This window comes from Aedes aegypti, chromosome 3 (assembly GCF_002204515.2).
Source record: "Aedes aegypti strain LVP_AGWG chromosome 3, AaegL5.0 Primary Assembly, whole genome shotgun sequence".
NCBI lineage: Eukaryota > Metazoa > Arthropoda > Insecta > Diptera > Culicidae > Aedes > Aedes aegypti.
In genome coordinates, this window is record NC_035109.1 from 152,883,848 (window position 1) to 152,904,640 (window position 20,793).

General features: G+C 40.1%; 2 protein-coding genes across 3 annotated transcripts in view; one reads left to right on the plus strand and one right to left on the minus strand.

Moving 5' to 3' along the window:
* Positions 1–20,793, minus strand: part of LOC5577945 (rho GTPase-activating protein 15) — a 96,686-nt gene that overhangs the window by 308 nt on the left and 75,585 nt on the right. Inside the window, exons 1-5 of one of the 2 annotated variants that reach the window (XM_021848735.1) lie at positions 17,898–18,097; positions 17,788–17,827; positions 17,422–17,725; positions 17,044–17,367; positions 16,896–16,989 (exon numbers count right to left, since the gene is read on the minus strand). In XM_021848735.1, the coding sequence (XP_021704427.1) occupies positions 16,896–16,989; positions 17,044–17,367; positions 17,422–17,725; positions 17,788–17,827; positions 17,898–18,001 (866 nt within the window). In that variant the 5' untranslated portion in view covers positions 18,002–18,097. Of the gene's footprint in view, positions 1–16,895; positions 16,990–17,043; positions 17,368–17,421; positions 17,726–17,787; positions 17,828–17,897; positions 18,098–20,793 lie in introns of those variants that run through there. The other variant, XM_021848736.1, reaches the window with a different exon arrangement.
* On the plus strand, positions 19–2,926 carry LOC110677684. The gene is made up of 5 exons (XM_021848734.1): positions 19–392; positions 474–731; positions 1,192–1,341; positions 1,401–1,637; positions 1,801–2,926. Exons 1-5 carry the CDS (start codon positions 191–193, stop codon positions 2,901–2,903), a joined length of 1,950 nt encoding a protein of 649 aa, XP_021704426.1. The 5' UTR covers positions 19–190; the 3' UTR covers positions 2,904–2,926.

Here is a 20,793-nt window from a genome sequence, read left to right on the forward strand (position 1 = left end):
TGATGTGAAACTTCCACTTCTCCGGTTAAAAATAGACAATGAACTCATCCACCGTGACGTCACGCTCTGGAATCCAAAAGTAAACAACTTTACTGCGGGCAATGTTTACAAAACTTCCGTGACGAGAAAATCATAAGTTGAAAGTGTTCGCTAGTGAAGCAAGATACGAAAGAGTGTTTTTCGAGTAAAAATGACCCTAAAGTGCATCGCATATAAGTGTAATTCAACGCATAATACTAAGGGGATGCATTTTTTTCGATTCCCAAGCGTGAGAAGCGGTAAAATGATGGGGCGTTCGAAGCAAAGACTCCATGAATGGCTGAAAGCTCTTGGATTCCGGGACAGTTTCAACCCGAAGAACAAATACATATGTGGCCAGCATTTTATTTCCGGTAAGTTTAGTACAAAATAGTCTCAAGTAATGTAACATACTTGAAAAGCATAAAGTTCATACAAAATAAATTTACTTTCAGGTAAAGCTGCCTGCCTCTCTGACGCAAGAAATGTGGATTGGATTCCTTCAATTAGCATCGTCAAGATGAATTCAGAACAATCTACTGATAGCAACGACTTGGTAGTAGCCGATTCTGAAGTGATGACCAGTCCAAGCTTCGAATCCTTTGAGGGACCTCTTCTCGATGTTTCCAATTTGAACTCCACGGTATTACCACCGAACCAGTCAGCGAATAATGTTTCTACAGCTCATGATTGCTCCGTGCTTCTCCATCAAGGTACGTATAGGGTCGGTTCACCAGTTATGGCCATAGTGATAATTTAATTGTTACACAAGTATTACTTCGTGAATTATAGTAGTTAGATATCAAATCTCGCTCAAAAGCCATTGGTAATCAACTGTAGCGTGTTACTTTTTTAATAATTTTATGGTGAAGGGAAGATCCTCCTCTATTTCACAGTAGTTGTCCATGCATTAGCTTAAAAATAATGAGCACACACTCCGTTACCAAAGGCTTTATGGCGAGATCATATGTTATGCAAGAAATATATCTTGTTGATAACACATTCAAAAAGATACAAAATCTGAAAGCTTTCTAAATTTCACATATACCCAAATAGGGAACCATTTTGGCCATAACTGGTACAACTTCCCTATTGTGTTTTATTGTACCAGTAGTGGATTTCTTTACTAGTTTGAATTTGTTCCAGTGAATTATACGTAATTTTTATTTACAGCTGACAATGTCAAAGCCGAGTCTATTGGAGATGGTCGCTTAATTGTCGATCAGAATGACTATGAATCATTTGCGAGAGGTTTGTTGGAAGAAGCCAACCTATTTTCTACCGCATTGCAGAATAATAATGATCTTCCAATGTCTCTCAAGTGTAAGTACAGTGCAATTGATTGTTAATAGTAATCCTTATACTTTGTTTTATTTCTGCAGTCATGGATGAATCTGTTGAAGAAGGCATGTACAGCAGCACCAGCAAAGCCAGCTTCCAATTGGCCTGCTCTTCTGAGTCGATCAGAGATGCTAGTTGTGTCCGCGAACATAACTATTGTAAAGTAAAGCAGCCACGCTTTAGCTCAGGCCTCATCATCTTAACCCCCCCTTTCACTTCGGCATCGCACTCAAACTATGATTCTACCAATACCGCATCAACATCGCATTCTTTCAAAGGTATTATAGTGTTCTTGTTATGGTCATAGTGGCTACCTTTTGGACATATACAATACTGTATAACAAAATAGGGATCCATTATGGTCATAACTTGTACAACTACCCTAGTTACTTCCAAGCAATATATTTATCAGATTTTTATAACATATTTTTTTTCTTTTAGTGCACAGCTCTACTACGAACTCAACCAATGCAAGTGGTGATGCTGAACACGAAAATGCAATTTATGAAAATTCGGATGATTTGCACTGCTCCGAACTGGAAAATTTGAAAGAGGTTCAAAAACATCAAGACGGAATCATGAAAGCTTATCAAATAGAACTAGCAAGATTGCAAACAAAAGTAGGCGCATTAGAGGAGGAACTTATAAAGAAACAATATGGCTTAGATTGGATAAATGATGACAAGCGATGTAGATTGTTCACAGGAATCAGTAGCTTTAGAACTTTAAGAACAATCTATACATACGTCGAGAACTGCTTGTTTCAGTCCCACTGTACTTTAACAAAGGATCAAATGTTCATCATGACTCTTCGAAAATTGCGACGCAATACTCCATTTGTGGATTTAGCTGAGGAGTATTCAGTTTGTACTACTACTATTTCGAAGTATTTTCACCGAACGTTATTTGTTTTGTATGGAGCATTGAAATATGCTTTAGAACCCGTTTCGAAGGACATTAGTATCCGCCATCTCCCTCGTATTTTTAAAGACAAGTATGGTTCTCGACGCATACACATCATCGATTGTTTTGAAGTGGCTACCGAAGAACCAACGGATCCTAAAGCTGCTCTCTCCCATCACAGCTCTTATAAAATGAGAGAGACTACTAAATTTATGATTGCCATGTCGGCTGATGGCCGAGTGTCATTCATTTCTCATGCGTACGCTGGTCGGTGTTCTGATCGCAAAATTGCTGAAACATCTGGTTTCCTTGACATGCTTGAGCCAGGCGATGTCGTAATTGCTGACAAGGGCTTTGATATAAGCGATATGATATCATCAAGAGGTGCAGTTCTAAATATTCCTACGTTTTTAAGAAAGGACTCACAATTGAATCCCTTACATTTAGAGAATGACAAACAAATTACTACATTAAGGGTTCATGTAGAGCGAATTATTGGTGTGCTTAAATCTAAGTATGAGTATTTGAATGGTATAATTCTAGTAGATTCACTAAGACGTTTTGAGAACAACATTAATGCTGTGGATTTAGCGGTCTGGGTATGTTGCATATTGATTAATTTTAATAAGTCAATTGTTTAAGCATATAAGAGCATTTCCCTGGAATAAGAATAAAATAAAAAAAATATTGAGAAAATAATACAATTTATTTAGATTTTGCCTTTCATTTAACATCACAAAACAGTATTTATTTCCGTGTAGTAATTTCCCAGCAACTCAGGAAGAATTATGTTATGAAAATACATTTTGCTACGCTGCTGACAGTGCTCCCACAACTGTTCGTTTCTGTCGACTTTAATTATACAATTTTCGGACTTACTCCAAACCATAAAGAGACCGAAATCGGCTCCAGTGATGAATATTTGTGCTTGTATTCGATAGTAATAAGCGTGGGTCTCAACTAACTCAAATGTGTCATTTTTCATTTTTATGAACGAATTTGGAAGGTAAGCAAGTTTTTCCAAACTTAATTGATCATTCAAAGAACTTTTAGCATCCAATCGATAAGGGCATTTGATTTCAACCACGAACTTTCCGCAGCATTGGCAACTACCCACACAATCAGGTGATGCAGCCATGAATACATTTTCCCGATCAAGAAATATACCACATTCGGACAGCTGAAGGTTCTCATGATGGTCAACTAATAGTTTTCGCAGTGCTACCTTTGCAACTGGTTCATGTTTTCGACCATATGCTAGTGCAGGCGAATCAAAATTTGTCATGTATGGGTGGCAAATTTTTTTCAGCAAGGTCAATTTTGGTGGAGGACATTCGTTTGATGTGCAGACGACTTCCTTAAGACATGAGGCTGTAACTCTTCCTGTTCGAACCCACATCCAAAAGTTGCAATCCTTTTGTTTACGAGTCAATTTCTCAACAACTTCTACATCGGAGTCTGTCAAGGAGAATTTGAAACCTCGTCCTAAGTCCCGCAGATCTTGGAGACAGTTTCCACGTAAAGCGATGTTAAAGTTTCCTTGAAGCAGTATACTTTTGTTGGTGATGAGTTTATCGGGAATGTGATTGTCCTCGCAGTTCTGACATGTAAAGGTGGCACCATCACAGATTGTGTTCAATATGACAGGATTTTCGTTGTCATCCCTTAGCTTCTTCAACATATTGTTGAAGTCACTTCTCGTCTTGCTGGCAACGGTATTATAAAAGTACTTCGATGTTCTGCCGTAGCTAACATCTCGCACTTTCTTGTACATGTCGGTTCGAATGTTTTTTGACGGTTGGCGCCAGTAGCACGGAATATCTGTAACGGTAACCTTAACATAATCAGTGTACTTATCATTCTTCGGATCAAAATATACCTTACCTTTCTGTTTATGGACTGAGCATGTAGATTAGCCAATGAATAAAGCAAGGCACTAACGTGCGAACACGTCTCACTTATTCCTGCAATACAGGTGCAATGGGCGTACATTATGTTTCCACGTTTGTCTATGATTATCCAAGGTTTCAACATATTCTCTTTAAGTTTCATCGAGTGCACAACCTAAAAATGAATAATAAGTATGTTAAAACATTCAACGCACAGAACATCACTTATACCTTTCCAACCAGAACATGATGGCCTTCGCGGATGGTCCCTTGAACCGAATGAACGAATCCAGACTCAAACTTTTTATATCCTTCCAGACTACGGCTATTTTTCATATGGCGACCACTGTATGGCGAAACGTAGTTCATCAAATAATCGATGACATGGCCAGTTGTTACTGTGGTTGGTATAATCTGATTATCACTTCCACGGCCGAAAAAACTGGGACTGTACGGATCATAGTATCCGATTAATTTGATTTTCTCCAAATATCGTCTATAAACATTCGGCGTTGTTTTCGGTAATGCTTTTGCATAGTTCGAAAGGGGACCTCCGAGTGGGTTGAGTTGACTTAATTTCAGCATTATCGATTGATTCGCGAGAAAATAAAACAGTGTAGACAAGCAAACAATCACTTTAAACAATTACGAAGAACAAGGTTTTAGTTTTAAAATTAAGTAAAACAGCTAAATTAAAGTTAATTTGATTTCTGGTTCCACAAAGATACAAACACGAATGAGTTTGTTTACAAACATTGCCCGCATTTTGTGCTGAAAAAAACAATCATCATACGCAAAGAAGAAGACCGTGGATAAGTCCATAGACATAGGCTTGTTACAAAAAAGTATAAAATTCTATCACACTGGCTGTGCGTTACACGGTGTGCCAGAAACCGTTATTAACGCAAAAAAATGTCCAAGAATTTGGCACCTACCATTCGAAAGATTGTAGTATTCAAGCATCTTGTTCGTGAATTTGAAAATATTTTAACGAGGGGATCGAAAGTTATCGTGATTTGAAGGTTTTGAGCTGTTTTGGACGGGATTTCCACATACTTCAAAATTTTCCTCACCAGTGCATCATTATTAATTTGTAAATTAATCAAGTAATCATCAGCTTTGCAATAGGCATTCAAAACATATGATATCTAAGCACCTTCTCTGAAAATTTGAGATAATTTCTGCGAGAAAAAAAGAAGTTACAGTGATTTGTACATTTACCATTATTTCTATGAAGTTTAAATAAAAACTTTTTTATATGGCTTTGCTATATTGATGCGCATAAATAAAAATGTCTGTAGAACTGACACTCGGCATTCAGAAGATATAGTTGATACACACTAGTTGACTAGCATCTTCGCAGTTGGTTTGAGAAAACTTTATCAAAAGACAACATAACTAGAGTACTTTGAAGTTTTGGAGCAGCAAATTTTGAATATTTTTAATTAGTACGTTTAATGTTTTACTATTACCAAATCGAACGAATTCTTGTCAATATGTTAATAAATGTGATTAAAGAGTGTGATTGACCGCCCTCTCCTACTTTTTTGTTATTACAAGAGCAACTATACTTGCACAATTGACCAACGGATGCTACTTAGGATTTGTTGCATCACCCTCAGTGAATAAGTAATGTGATTCTCATTCTCTGTACTAAGCAATATGGTCTAATCCACAGGTGTACTAAATTTGCTCGGTCTGAAAATTGTGACACTTGAGCGGGGCACGCTCCCGTATGGTCTTATCCACTGGTGTACTAAACCAGCTCGGTCGAAGAATTTTGACACTAGAGCGGGTCCAGATCACGTGGCGACCATACGGGAGCGTGCCCCGCTCAAGTGTCACAATTCTCAGACCGAGCAAATTTAGTACACCGGTGGATTAGACCATGGTCGCCACGGGATCTGGACCCGCTCTAGTGTCAAAATTCTTCGACCGAGCTGGTTTAGTACACCAGTGGATAAGACCATAGGCACCGGCTGCGCCCGAATACAGGTCAATTAGAGTCATGGAATAAATGTATTACGCGTTGCTCTCTCTGAAGAAGCCGTTGGGATCCTCTGCACATCCACGAAAAGTCATTGGGAGTTTGGAAAATGGAAAGGGGTTATATTACAGGGTTCGTCTTGGTATCAGGTATCAGAAGGCCGGCTCCAGAGGCACGTTCCCCGCCATTTGGGAGATTTGTGCCATCGCCATATTTGAGCCTATTTCATCATCTACCCGATGGGAGAGGAAAGGGAAGGGGAAGATGGGAGGAAATAGGAGTGGGGTCCCTTGAAGAGGGAAAATCGCACAAGCGAATTAAGAGCGTGTAGCTCCATACCACAATGGGTTCGAACAGCGCCCTAAAAAGGGCACTGCAAAACGCATAAGCGCAAAGAGAGCCTATAGCTCATTACCACAGCGGGTTAAGAATAACAGAAGGTCCTGAAGATTCAGGTTACTGAAATCAGTTTCACTTAATAAGTGTTTACCAAGTAATTGGAATCGCAATTACGCGAGAGCTTGACAGTTACATATCAGGTTTGGGGTGGCTCAGTAATGTACAGACGTCCACTCGTCCCGCGAAGGGAGTTGTGAGAAACATTTCCTATAAGCAAAGTGACAAGCAATTTTGAGATCACTCGAAGCAAGGATAATTGTGTCCCAATTCACCGGAAGTGGAAACATCCAAATCACTAGGATTTCCAATGGACGGAGAGAATTCATAGAATTTGCACACAACCAATTCACAGTTTGTGGAGTATAACAAATGCAAAGTCTGCGAATTTACATTCTTATGTTCATATAGAGATGTAGGCGATTTCCTACAATTAGTAATGCAAGATTTGAACTACTTAAGCATTCCATCAGACTAGAGCTTCTCAAATTGATATCTGAGCTGCTCCAGATGATGTGATGAATATCAGCATCACTGCCCACAATTAGCAGAAGGCCTTTTCATAGGCAGTGAACGACTACTCGTTTGAAATCATCCATTGGGGATGGTTCATCATGTGGTAAATACACCACAAAACGAAAGACGTATTTCCTATTGAGGTCACCAACAGAAATATCAATTGTGACAGCACATACATCTCTGGTTGTTAACTCAGAAATGAGTGTAGAAACGTCAGCGCTATTTACGAGCACGCATGCACGAGGCATGGTACTCGAGTTTGCCATTTCATGTTTCTGAAAGTAGCAAAAACTGGGTCCATAAGGTTACCTAGATAAAAGTTCACAAAAGTAAAGTTTTTGAACTAGCGCCACTTGAGCTGTACCATTTGCAGGAGTCTACAAAGATTGATCGTTGCTGGAGATTGATCTAACTAAGCTATCCTAGCCGTAGCCATTACCCTAACTAGGCAGGATTTAGCTTTTCGCCATCTTAGAACGAAAAAAAGATTAGCAGCGAACAAAAACCAGATCGGTATCTCTTAAAAGTCGCAAAAGGCGAAAAGCACAGAATACACTGCGTAAAACGCATAATGCGAAACCATATAGGTGAAAATTTAAACTAAATTACAATGTATTAATAATCCCACCCTTATTTAGCCTCAGGCTTGAGACTGAAGAAGGGCAGCCGATTATCTCGGAGAAACACAAGGTCACCTGCACCATTGCTCCGGGTAGCATAGGAAGGGCATTATACTGTGGAGGGTGCCCTGGAACTCCACAGGCGGCTAGGTTTTATTTAGACCCCCCTAACCATTCATTCTTAGGCACGGTAAGCTTAAAGCCGTATGAATTAGGGGTCACCTGTGAGGTGGACTTTTACCACCGGAACAGGCAGTCCGTAGTGTTAATTCTTAGCCAGTTGAAACAACCGCTACCGACACTACGCGGCTATCTAGGCTGATCGGGAAAAGGAAGTTAACATTGATAATTAACTCCTGACGTGCCCAAACAGCCCATCAGCCCATTCAGAAGATATAGTTGATACACACTAGTTGACTAGCATCTTCGCAGTTGGTTTGAGAAAACTTTATCAAAAGACAACATAACTAGAGTACTTTGAAGTTTTGGAGCAGCAAATTTTGAATATTTTTAATTAGTACGTTTAATGTTTTACTATTACCAAATCGAACGAATTCTTGTCAATATGTTAATAAATGTGATTAAAGAGTGTGATTGACCGCCCTCTCCTACTTTTTTGTTATTACAAGAGCAACTATACTTGCACAATTGACCAACGGATGCTACTTAGGATTTGTTGCATCACCCTCAGTGAATAAGTAATGTGATTCTCATTCTCTGTACTAAGCAATATGGTCTAATCCACAGGTGTACTAAATTTGCTCGGTCTGAAAATTGTGACACTTGAGCGGGGCACGCTCCCGTATGGTCTTATCCACTGGTGTACTAAACCAGCTCGGTCGAAGAATTTTGACACTAGAGCGGGTCCAGATCACGTGGCGACCATACGGGAGCGTGCCCCGCTCAAGTGTCACAATTCTCAGACCGAGCAAATTTAGTACACCGGTGGATTAGACCATGGTCGCCACGGGATCTGGACCCGCTCTAGTGTCAAAATTCTTCGACCGAGCTGGTTTAGTACACCAGTGGATAAGACCATAGGCACCGGCTGCGCCCGAATACAGGTCAATTAGAGTCATGGAATAAATGTATTACGCGTTGCTCTCTCTGAAGAAGCCGTTGGGATCCTCTGCACATCCACGAAAAGTCATTGGGAGTTTGGAAAATGGAAAGGGGTTATATTACAGGGTTCGTCTTGGTATACAAAACGCTCAACTACAAGAGTTTTAGAGATCATCGCATCATATTCACTGGTCACACCTCCCTCCAAGCATAATAAAGTCATCAAAACAATAAATAAAATAAAATAAAATAAACAGTAATTCTTTCATATGTACAAAACTTGACTGAAGACCCACTATGACGACACCTTTGATGACGAACCATTCAAAGGTTTTGCATGATGCGAATCATGCAACATCAATCTAAAACGTAATATATCAGTATCTAAATGAAAAGTCGATATGTATAGTATCTAACAATTAAAGGATCTTGTGTTATTATGTAAAACTGAACATGTTGTTGCATTTAAATATTTGAAAATCATGAAATAAGGTTTATTTCGATAATAATCGACTATATACTATTATTTGAACAAATATATAAACGTATATCCTCCGTAGTCCAAATCAATTATGAGCAATCGTAATTAGAACATTTAGAACAGTATCATAAAACGATCTCACCAGTTAATAATCCATCCTCGACTGAGCAACAAGGAATTACTTTCAAATTATTCAGGTTAACCAATACGTGTATATGGGCCATAACGAATCACTGCTCAGCAAAACGCCGAAAATGAACTCATTTGCTTATGTTGTAACGAAGCACTGCCTTCTTGAATGAAAGACAAGTCAATACAAGTTCAATACAAAGCCAAAGATAATACAAGTTCAATACAAATCTGTGAAGTTAATTTGTATCGCAATGATAAAGTGCGTATAGCAAAGATTATTTTAGACGATTGAAGAACAAATCTTAAATACATGCCCAAACCTTCAAAGTACTCCGGTTATGTTGTCTTTGGATAAAGTTTTATCAAACTAACTGCGAAGATTCTACTATGTCTATTGAATACCGAGTGTCAGTCATATAAAAATTTTCATTTGTAAATTATGTAGTTTATTATAGCTAAGCCATATAAACAAGCTCTAATTTAAACTTCCTAGAAATAACGGTTAATATACATATCACTGTAACTTCCGATTTTCTCGAAGAAATTTTCTCAAATTTTCAGAGAAAGTGCTTTGATATCATATGTTTTGAATGCTTAATACTAAGCTGATGGGTACTTGGCTAGTTTACAAATTAATAATGATGCACTGGTGAGAAAAAAAATGAAATACCGTAATCCGGGGTAACATTGATCATTGTTTTGATTATTTTTTAAATATTTCGTTTAAAAATGCAAATGTTGCAAATTTTATATTTTTAAAACAAGTACTGCCACCCATAGCTCGTGACCTGAGACGAGACTCGCGAAGAGGAAAAAAAGCAACGTCATATGCAGCCCTGATTTCGCTGTCACGAAACGTCAGATGCAGCCAGTTGATTTTTTGGACGAATATGTGGAAAGTATTGGAATTATTTATAGAAAATTTAATTCAGCGAAACATTTCATTTGATTTGCGCTGACGAAAATAAATCGAAACAAGCAAAACATTTGTTACTGCAATGTTTACCGCATTTGCGGATATGAAATTTAACTTGAAAAGGTTTTCTGAACTTGGAACGATGCAATCGCAATTCATTTTTGCCATTGAGTTCATGTAAAAGCTTGAACATCTTGCTCACAAATTTGTGTAAACACAGAATCGAAGAAGAAAATCTTAGCAACCGTAGAAAAAGAAGACCGACTTCGCGAGTCCCGTCTCAGCTCGTGACTATATACTGTATTTTGTTTTTGAAAAGATTTAAGCATGTTTAAAAAAATTGTTTTAAGCGATTTTTCTATTTAGCTGATATGGGGTAACATTGATCACCTATGTAAACAAGGTTCGGTAATGTTTGAAAATGTCGTCACTAACTTAAATCATGGCCCCCGAAGCTGAATATGAGGGCCAAACGCTTCCAAGTAATTTACTTTTTGAGTTATTCGAAAATTAAAATCACCTCGAACCACGGAATACGCCTGAAGGTAGGCAATTTCCTAAGTTAATTCTATATTCATAACAGTAATTCGTTATTGTTGCCTAAATGAGCATACATATGAAAGTTTTGGTAGCGGAATTGTTTCTGACGATGCCTTTTTTAGTAAGAACCGCATTTTTCTCGCTTATATCGTTTGCAGAACTTATGTAAGACATGAATTTTCGGTAGTGTCATTCTTACCCTTTGAAATCATTGTTTCGAAAAGTTGACAAATTTACGCATCAGGTAAACGCAATTTTCGCAAAAATCTTCACTTTCATTAGCTCATGAATATAAGAAAGAGAAGCATCATTCATGATTTGGAAATGTTTCATCAATAAATGATAGTACGAACTTTTTACGAGATGAGTCATTCCGATCAATGTTACCCCGCTGATCAATGATACCCCGGATTACGGTATGTAGAAATCCCTTCCAAAATAGCTCAAAACCTTCAAATCACGATAACTATCGATTCCCCCGTTAAAATATTTTCAAATTCACGGAGAAGATGCTTGAATACTATATCTTTTGATTGGTAGGTGCAAAATTCTTGGACATTTTTTTACGTTAATAACGGTTTCTGGCACACCGTGGTTACCAACAGTTGCTTTTGTTTAAACTACCCAAAAGAATAAAACAGTCCTTTTCAAAAAGACAAAAACATTACTTTTTAGTGCTACTTGCAAGTCAAGGTTACCGACAATCGTGCTCTATTTTCTCGAATGCGGTGCTCGGTGCTACTTCTATAGTATTTGGTGTCAAAGTGTTACTCACTTAGTTGGCCATGCTCTGCATGCAACTATCTCTTGTCAGGTAGCTTCTAAAAAGAGTACAAGACGTTTTCTATGAACGGTGCAAATTTTGGCGTTCCAAAACAAACCTTTGATCTCCCTAATAAAGATAACTAACTGACTAACAAACCGGGCAATATGCCCCTCCCGTGGAAAAAAGTTCCACAGCCTTCTAAAAATGTTTCCAAGGAGAATTCCACCACTTGCTAAACTTAAAAGGGTCCATTAGCAGTCGTCTTCCGGTAAAAGTATTCGTAATAAGTACAATAGTAAAGTATGCTCAATGAATAACTGTGGAAGTGCTAATTGAACTGAGAAGCATGCTCTGTTCCAATGAGGACGTAATGCCAAGAAGAAGAAGATCCAAACTAAAAAGAGATCTAAACTTTTTTGTTTATCGAAATGACCGTCTGGATGGAGCATGCAATGAAGTAATACAATGCAATACAATGAACTCGATATCGACTCATGGAACCACACTAGAAACAAAATTTCATGGTTACTATGATGGTCCCTAGAAACAACTTTCCAAAGGATTACTGTTCCATGACTCGATATTTTTATGAGTCGATGGTCCCTTCAATATCGACTCATGGAGGTTTGACTGTATAATCCATTAGAGCAGGATGTTGAAGTGTATGAATAAATGCGTGCAATTATATGACACTTGCCACTAGTGTAAAAATCTTACACATATTGAGATCTGTGTTTGTTACGGATTCTTGAAAAGCTACCGATTTCTATAATAATTCTCTGTTAAAGTGTAAAAGCAAGCGACTCCAGTGTTATGAATGAAAATATAATACCAACGGAATGAATTTAAGCATTTTCTTTCCAGTAAGTACTATGGTCTAATCCACCGGTGTACTAAATTCACTCGGTCTGAAAATTGTGACACTTGAGCGGGGCACGCTTCTGTATGCTCTCCACGTGTTTCGGACCCGCTCAAGTGTCAAAATTCTTGAACCGAGTGAATTTAGTACGCCGGTGGATTAGACCATAAATGGTCTAATCCACCGGCGTACTAAATTCACTCGGTTCAAGAATTTTGACACTTGAGCGGGTCCGAAACACGTGGAGAGCATACAGAAGCGTGCCCCGCTCAAGTGTCACAATTTTCAGACCGAGTGAATTTAGTACACCGGTGGATTAGACCATATTAATCAATTCATTTAAAGATGAACTGGGCGCAAAATGGCCATGAGTGAATTTTAGACCATTTGGCCCTACCGTTCAGATGGACCAAGCGATGCGAGAATTCCTTCAGGAAAGTTAAGGAATAGATGCAACCTGACAACTGCCTTGTCCATTATTCACTGTTGTTGTTGACACTACTCTAGTAACGGGCGTTTCGCCCTACGGAGTAAAAGCGGTAGCCACATGTATCCCGGTGGGACTGAACGTCCTATTCAGTTCGCGGCCCAAACCCTCAGTTGTGTGCAGCAAAAATACATGCAGGTGGGCAAGGAGGCGTACGCTGTTATATTTGGAGTAAAGAAATTTGAGACTGTTTGAGACTTACACTGATGCAGCTCTATAGGCTCACGGCAGAACCAAGACTCCCGGATATCTAGCTCAGTAGCATGAGACCCCTGAACTGTGTCGCAGGGCCGGCATGCTACTGGGTAATTCGGAGGGGCTACGCGGATCTAAGTGTGCGGGAACTATGGTCTTTCTTTGGCTATTGAGAAGTGTGTGTGTTTGGAGGAAAAAGATCTAATTTATTGAAAAAACTACTGTGGAGTGTCTATTGTGTTTATTGGGCTATTGTGGTTTTAAGGCGGTTCAGGATCGTTGGGTACGTACCGTTGCGATGGCGAGCGCTCGCTGATGACTGCTGATGGCAATGGCGGTTGATGGCGTCGGTTGCTGAGGATCGGGTCTGGTGACGGTGGACAAGTGGAATGGCGTTTCCACTGTGAATCGGCCACTTACGTGACCTAGGCTTGGCTAACGGCGTCTTCCTTCTTTGTCGGAATCGACGGACCACGGACGGGACCGTATTGGCCACGCCGAGAAGGGTCCTCCTTTATGTTTAGGGCTCAACGGCCCGAGGATGATCTCTCATACGGTCGGTAAGAATGAGACCTGAGAGTAGTCTTTTGCGGTTAGGCGTAGATCGGATACCCGATCTAGGCCGAATCGTGTGGACTGTGAGGATGGCGTATTATCGCTCAGTACCAAAAGGCACTAATAAAAGGTCCTGTTGAAGGCATACAGGAATTAGGGCACTGGTATTATGGTGGCCGAATAATGTGGCATACCTGAATGAACGGGTTCAATGTCCTCTCCTACGGTTCACCGAACTTCACAAATTTTGCCACCTAACTCTCACTCACTTGTGTCTCACACGAACGCCGATCAAAAAGTGATCATGGCGATCTAGCTCAAGCCTTATGATTCCCTCCAGTCCATAATTTCCTTGTGTTCCTTATCCTTACTCCATATTTCCATCCTTGGTAGCATAAACATCGTCCATTACCTTGCATGTTGCCTACATTTCCTACCACAGTTGATTTCCACCCAACGCCCATTTTATCCACAGTTTATTTAAATTACAATTTATGCTTGTCACAAACAATTACGAATTTTACCAAACACAAACCAAAAAAACACTACAGTTCACCCTACAAAATGCACAAAATTAAAATAAATCTAGAAATTCTGTAACTGAACGGTTACAAATTCTCAACGGCTGGAAGTTCGTCCTGCTTACCTTCTTGCCGGTCATGTCTGTATTAAGGATGCAGCATTATGCTACCTTTTTGCAGTGTTTCGACTATGAAATCTGGTTCCTTATGTAGTCCAATCACTCAAATGCTGAAGCTATTTCGAAATTTCCGTTGGAGAAAACCGATACCGAGAACGAGTTAGAAAAATCCGATGCTTTGGGGTTGAGTCAAATCGACACATTACCATTGACTGATCCTTTCCAAAGGGTCCATGTCAGCTTTGCTGTTCGCTTCATGGATACCCAATGCATAAAATCACATTGATGGATACCTACTTCTTCATCTACGTTGACGCTTACAGCAAGTGGCCGGAAGTTCAGATCTGCAGATCAAACACGGCCGAGTGCACCGTCAGCATGTGCCGCGAGATCTTCAGTAACGGTCAAGCTGAATGTTAGTTCAAACCATCAAACAGAAGTAGAAGACGTTGCAGTGCTCCAGGTCTCAGCTGAACCTGGTGTGATATCCTACTAACTTCATTAATTCATCCGTCAACCTGTAAAGGCTCGAGACTGGATCTGCTACTTCCGAAAAACGGATATTTTCCTGAGTCAGTTCCTGGATGGAGACTGAGTACGTGTGAGAGATTTCCTGTCCAATGATAAGTGGAAGTTTGGACGGATCGCCGAGAACCATGGAAAACTGCGATATGCAGTACGTCTCGACGATGGACGAATCTGGGAGCGTCACATCGACTACATAGTCAGTGTGGGCGCTGATCTACAGGACGTTTTAGTGGCACTCAACAGGAAGAGGAGTTCATTGACCGATACAAGCCAATCATGACTGCTTTCCCTGCGTTGGACTCAACACTCGACACCGGTGATTTCCTGCCCTAATGCTACTACGACGCCGACGCTTGCTCCTCCTCTAGTGCGCTTTGCGTCTATCGAAGCTGGTCGATCGGGTATTTTGGAGTCTACTGCACCTCAGCGACGATCCAGTCGTGTTGTAAGATTGAATTTATATGATATCTTTTACCTAAATTGCATTATCCTTTCCCCTTCAGTCAGAACAAAATGGTATTTGCACGCCATCACGAGCGTATGAAGCCTTGAAGAAATCTATATTGATTGAGTATCAATAAAGTGATTAACCCTCTAATACCCAAATTTTTATTTTCGATCTAAATATCATTTTTCGTTATCTAAAATCGTTCTAAACACGTTTTGGGCAATGATTTATTTTTATTCACGAATTTGTGAATTTTGGTTTTTGATTTTTATAATTTTTATTTTTGAACATCCCTATCCTTTTTCATTTTTTGTTGAAACCTCTTCTGGTTACTGATTTTTGGCAATAATAAAAATTTAAGTTTTCACGGTACTTTTAAAAATATTAAATTTATATGTTTTTTCTGTGATATTTTTTATTTTCAGTGTAATTAACGGAAAAACAGGTTTAAAACTATTTTAATACCACCAAACTATTCTTCTGTGATAGGTTGATCGGAGAAAAATATAAAAGGTTCGCATTTTTATATTACACGTTAAATGAACCCCAGGCATTTGTGGGTTATATAGGAATACAATTTTTCAAACAATTTTCAAAAATAGTAAAAAGTTTCAAAAGTCATAAAAAACTTTTCTTATATGCATGTTATGAGTCAAGGTTAAAGCCATAAATAAAATCATTTTGATTTCTGAGCTACGAAAAAATACACAAAATTCCAAAGTGTACCCCGTCTAAAGGCGGGGTTGGGTATTAGAGGGTTAAACGAGTTAAACTCTTTTACTTTTACTCGGCCGTCACAATAATATCATCATTCATAGTCGTAGAGAACATCACTAGTCTTACTCTTCTAGACATAGAAAAAGCATTCGACAGTGTTTAGCATGGTGGCTTGATTGTAAAATTATCAAAAAAAAATTTAATTTAGAATAATCCAAAGTTATCTGTCAAATCCTACACTGCAAAGACTTCCTTGAGAGCTGGTGTTCCTCAAGGCAGCATGTTGGGACCAATATTATACAATATTTTCACATCTGAGGTAAGTCAGGGATGTCAAAAATCTTTGTTTGCGGAGGGCACAGGCCTCTCCGCCAAAGGACGAAGCTTGCGTGTCATCTGTAGTTTGATTGCAAAAAATTTGGATGTGGTATGAAGTATGAAGCTACTTGCAAAAATGGAAGATTTCTCTAGATGCTTCAACTTATAATATTTCCACATAAACCAAAAGCTCCATATTTTGAACCTTCAAGTAGATATTTTGGCATAATGAGAGAGTTCCAATGAATTGGTCAAATGAAGTGAGGTATCTAGGACTCATACTAGACAAAAATTTTACTTTCGAAAATACATTCAGGACATTCAATCTAATAGTAACAACTATATAAAATATCTGAATAGTTTGTTAGCAGAAACTTTATCTGAGGAACAAGCTTTTGATCTTCAAACAAAAAGTAATTACAAAGAAGATTAACCTACCAGTCGTCGCGTGGTTGGCCACCGTCAGAACCACCACGCTGTTGTTGTGAACGAAAAGCGAGGTTTTTTCACTAGTGTTGAAAAAAATACAACAGCGCGACGACTGAAATGTTAAATAAATTGATTGGCTGTCAACTTACTTCTTGAGATGCTGCATCAAAAATTGTAGCGTGTTTTTCCTCAATTCGTCCAATGAATTCACCAATTCCAATACTTTGATCGTTCTTAAATGAACTAAAACAAAAATATGACAAAAAGTTACGAAACATAAAATTTAAGAGGACTCACTCATATCAGATGGCCCTGGGATGATTCGATTCAGCAATGCCAACGAAATAATCGGCTCCTTCAGTTCCCGTAAGAACAGCTTCAGAACACCACAAACCTCATGGGGAGTTTTTTGCTTCCTTAGCTTCTTGTAGTTATCTGCGTTGATATCGTAACGTAGGTTTTGTATAGTGTTGTGATTGCCTGATACTCTATACAGTCCCTGAGATTTCATGAATTTGTCACTCGACTCAACGATCGTCACGCACTCCACTACGATCTTGGGAATTCCCAACGGATCACTCTTGACCACGGCCTCCAAGAAAGTGTTGAAACATGCTTCATCTGAAATACGGAAATACCTTAAAATTCTGACGCCGAAAGCCCATCGAAACTCACTCTGTATTATATTTTGCTTCACCAGTGTTTCCTTATCGGCACGCTTCTTAAACTTCAATTGCAGAATCTTTCGCACGTTGAAAGTCTTCTGCGATTCTTCAAGGTTTTTAAAATCCACCCTCAGAGCATTGTAGTCCTCTTCCAAAGTCAAATATTCGGTCTCCAATTTATCGTGGCGGTGCTGAAGTTCTCGGTAGTCCTGCTTCAGTGTTTTGTGCTCCTCAATCAGTTCTTGATGCTGTTTCTGCAGATAGCGCAACTGTTCATTCACGCTGATACCGAATGAGGAAGATTCGTACACCGACTGAATTGGAATTGGGTAATCAATTAACATTAAACCTGAGCGTAAAGTTTAAGAATACTTACCCTTGACTCTCTTGAGACGCGCTGTTGTTCCTGAGGGGCTCTACAAACAAAGAAAATTAATACGACAATTCCAATGGATAGAAAATCTGATGATTATTGCGAAAACCCACTTTTTTGAAACACTTTTTCGATTGTTGAATCCATCGAAAAAATTTCTAGGCCGACTTTTTGGCTGTGCCAAGCCTAATGGATCGCGAAACGTATTGTTTGCCATTGTAATCACGAACTACGATTTCGGTCAGAAGAAGCAAACGAGCGGCATACAAGCTGCCCGAATCACTCACTGATAAGCAGCGAATATCGAGTCGTGAAAAAATGTTGCATTTATCATTGTGTGGTGTAGAAAAATACGCATCGATGATTAGTTATCTTATCAAATTGCTTTGCTAATTGATATCGACGGTTCTTGCACAGTGGGACTTCACAGTTTAGGAAATGCACTAAGTTTAACATTCAAAGTTTTTGTCTATGTGAACATTGATTAGATTTAAAAATCCTTACTTCTTGATTTTTTTTATTGAGAGATTTTCTGCCGTAGGCAGGTTCATCCCAAGTCCGACAATCAGGACGAGTCAGAAGGACTCGCATGAAAAAAAAAACTACAAAGTGTTTGGATCAGGGTTGGGAAAAATCTTGAAATTCACTCTACAGTAGCTAAGCAAAGCCAATCACAGTCAGCGAAGCCAGTGAAACTCACGCCCATTGCTGCTGTAGGCAAAAGCCTTGAAAATAGCAAAACACCCGTTGCTAAGGGCAACCCAGAAGTACTGTAGAAAAATGTTCTATTTCTCGCTGCATTTCCCGCTTTTAGAGCCTTCAATGACACTCATGGTTTAGAAAATTCGTGCACCCAACATAGGCTACTTGATGAGATTCATGTTTTTGAACTACTGTACTGGGAGAGCCACGTGATTTTCGCGAAAATTCAAGCCTACTACTATTACCATTCCCAGCACTGGTTTGGATTAACTCTACGATTCTCACAGAGTTATTACTGTATCGCGGGATAATATAAAAGGCAATAGCCACATGTTAAAAGTTACATCACAACAACTAAGGGTAGCTACGGGACTACAAACACATGAATTAAAATAAAAGTTCAGGACGGACGATACTTGAAGAGTTTGAAAATCACAGACGTACATAAAGCGGAGTAAATTCAAGCAGGGCCGTCGAATCGTTTCGAAGAGCGTCTCGGATGCTGCCTGAAAAGCCGTAGATTGGCTTGGAATTTTTGTAAAAGCGCGCATACACAGGTTACATGTTCAACTGTGTTGTTTGTATCGCGGATCTCGCAGATGCGATGGAAAGGTGTCCCTCCAAGATTGTGGGAAACCCTCGTATGGCCAGTTCTCAACCGGGAGATGATTTTCTGGCCCTTCATCGGGAAGACCTAAGCTTACTGCGAGCTCGTCATCCGCAATGCCTATTCCCACCTTCGCGTTGCGAGGGAACCATCTGTATAACGCCGCTGAAATGTTGTATAATCGAATCGAAGGATTTGGACGACGGATTGTCGCAATCGTGTTGATGAGTCTCCTGCCCTGAAGTTGTCCTTTATTCTGCCGTCGAATTTGAGAGAAGAGTGGCGCCAATCGCGCTCATCGTACCAGTGGATCTTGGCGACAGGAGGGAGCGTCACGCCGGCTATGCTGTCTAGCAGAATGTCGGCCTTCTCTAGGAGGCAGGTTTTGTGGTTTCCAGTAGTGATCCTTTATATAAGAGATTAGCGGAAGAAAAATGGAATGATTTGGCAACAGACCAGCAGTGCTGAGTTTGCTCAGTGTCGAGAATAATATTATAACACGGACATGACTTTCTAATTGCTAAAAAGTGTATTTTGTTTCGTTATAGATCTTTGAGCTACATTTCCAAACTAATAAACAGTAGAAAAAATACTAACTAAATATCGCATTGACAAACATTCAAAAGAGGTAAATATTTCATATTTTTTTGCTCTATGCAAAACAACTTTTACCGAAATAATTTCAAGCGGATTACATTACTCCTCAAGAAAAGTTCAAAACAAACATAACGCATGTTCGTTTGGCTCACGCTTTGACAGCTCTCGCTGCTCGATTGGCTCACACTTTGACAGAAATGTCAGCTTCCGCGTATCTCTCTTATAAAGGATCACTAGTTTCCAGCGGTCCTCTCTGCAAAAGCGGCCGCCTTCGTACAAAGTGTAGCATTAATTAAATAACGGAAGGGAAGAAGGCCAGCCTCGACGCAGGATGCGTCGGCCGGAGTGGACGGGAGGAGACCCGAAACTATTCGTACGTAGCGGTTATAAATGGGAGACAATGTCTCAATCAATCTGTTGATTCTGAATCGAACTGCCGTTCTGAACGGACGTGTTTTTGAGTTGTTAACACAAGTTCGAATTCTTTCATGTGCGAAGTGCACCTCTCCGCGATTTCCCGTTCCCGCGGCTGCTTCCCGGCGCTAGCATACCTGCTTGGTGTGGCTAGCGAGAAAGCCTCCCTGCAGCAAGCAGCACCAGTCCAGCCGCGGCCCATAGTGATGAGTCACAACCGCAAACAGAAGGCGGATTCCGCCTCGATCCCTGCCCCGCTGGCCGACAACGGGCAGACAAGCGCGCCGAAACGCGCAAGGAATGAGGATGCCAACCCGGCGGCGTACAACAGGTTGCATGTAAACAACCAGTTTGCCTCCCTGCCTGTGGACCAAGCCCCCAGAGCGCGAAGGTCCCTCTCCCTGTTCACGGCGTCGAAGGACCTCTCGGCGCTGCGATCCGAGCTAGCGGCCCACAACAACAAGCCGCTGTTCAAGTTGTGCCACACCGACACCAAAATCATGTGCGCCTCCGGCGCCGATTTCGACAAGGCCGGCAAGCTACTGAAGGTAAAGGGGGTAGAATTTTACACCCACGATGCTCCCGGTAGCAAGCCGATGAAGGTTCTCGTCCGAGGGCTCCCAGAACACACCCCACCCCGGAGGCCATGGTCGATGAGATGAAGGCGGCAGGACTGAAGCCGACGAACG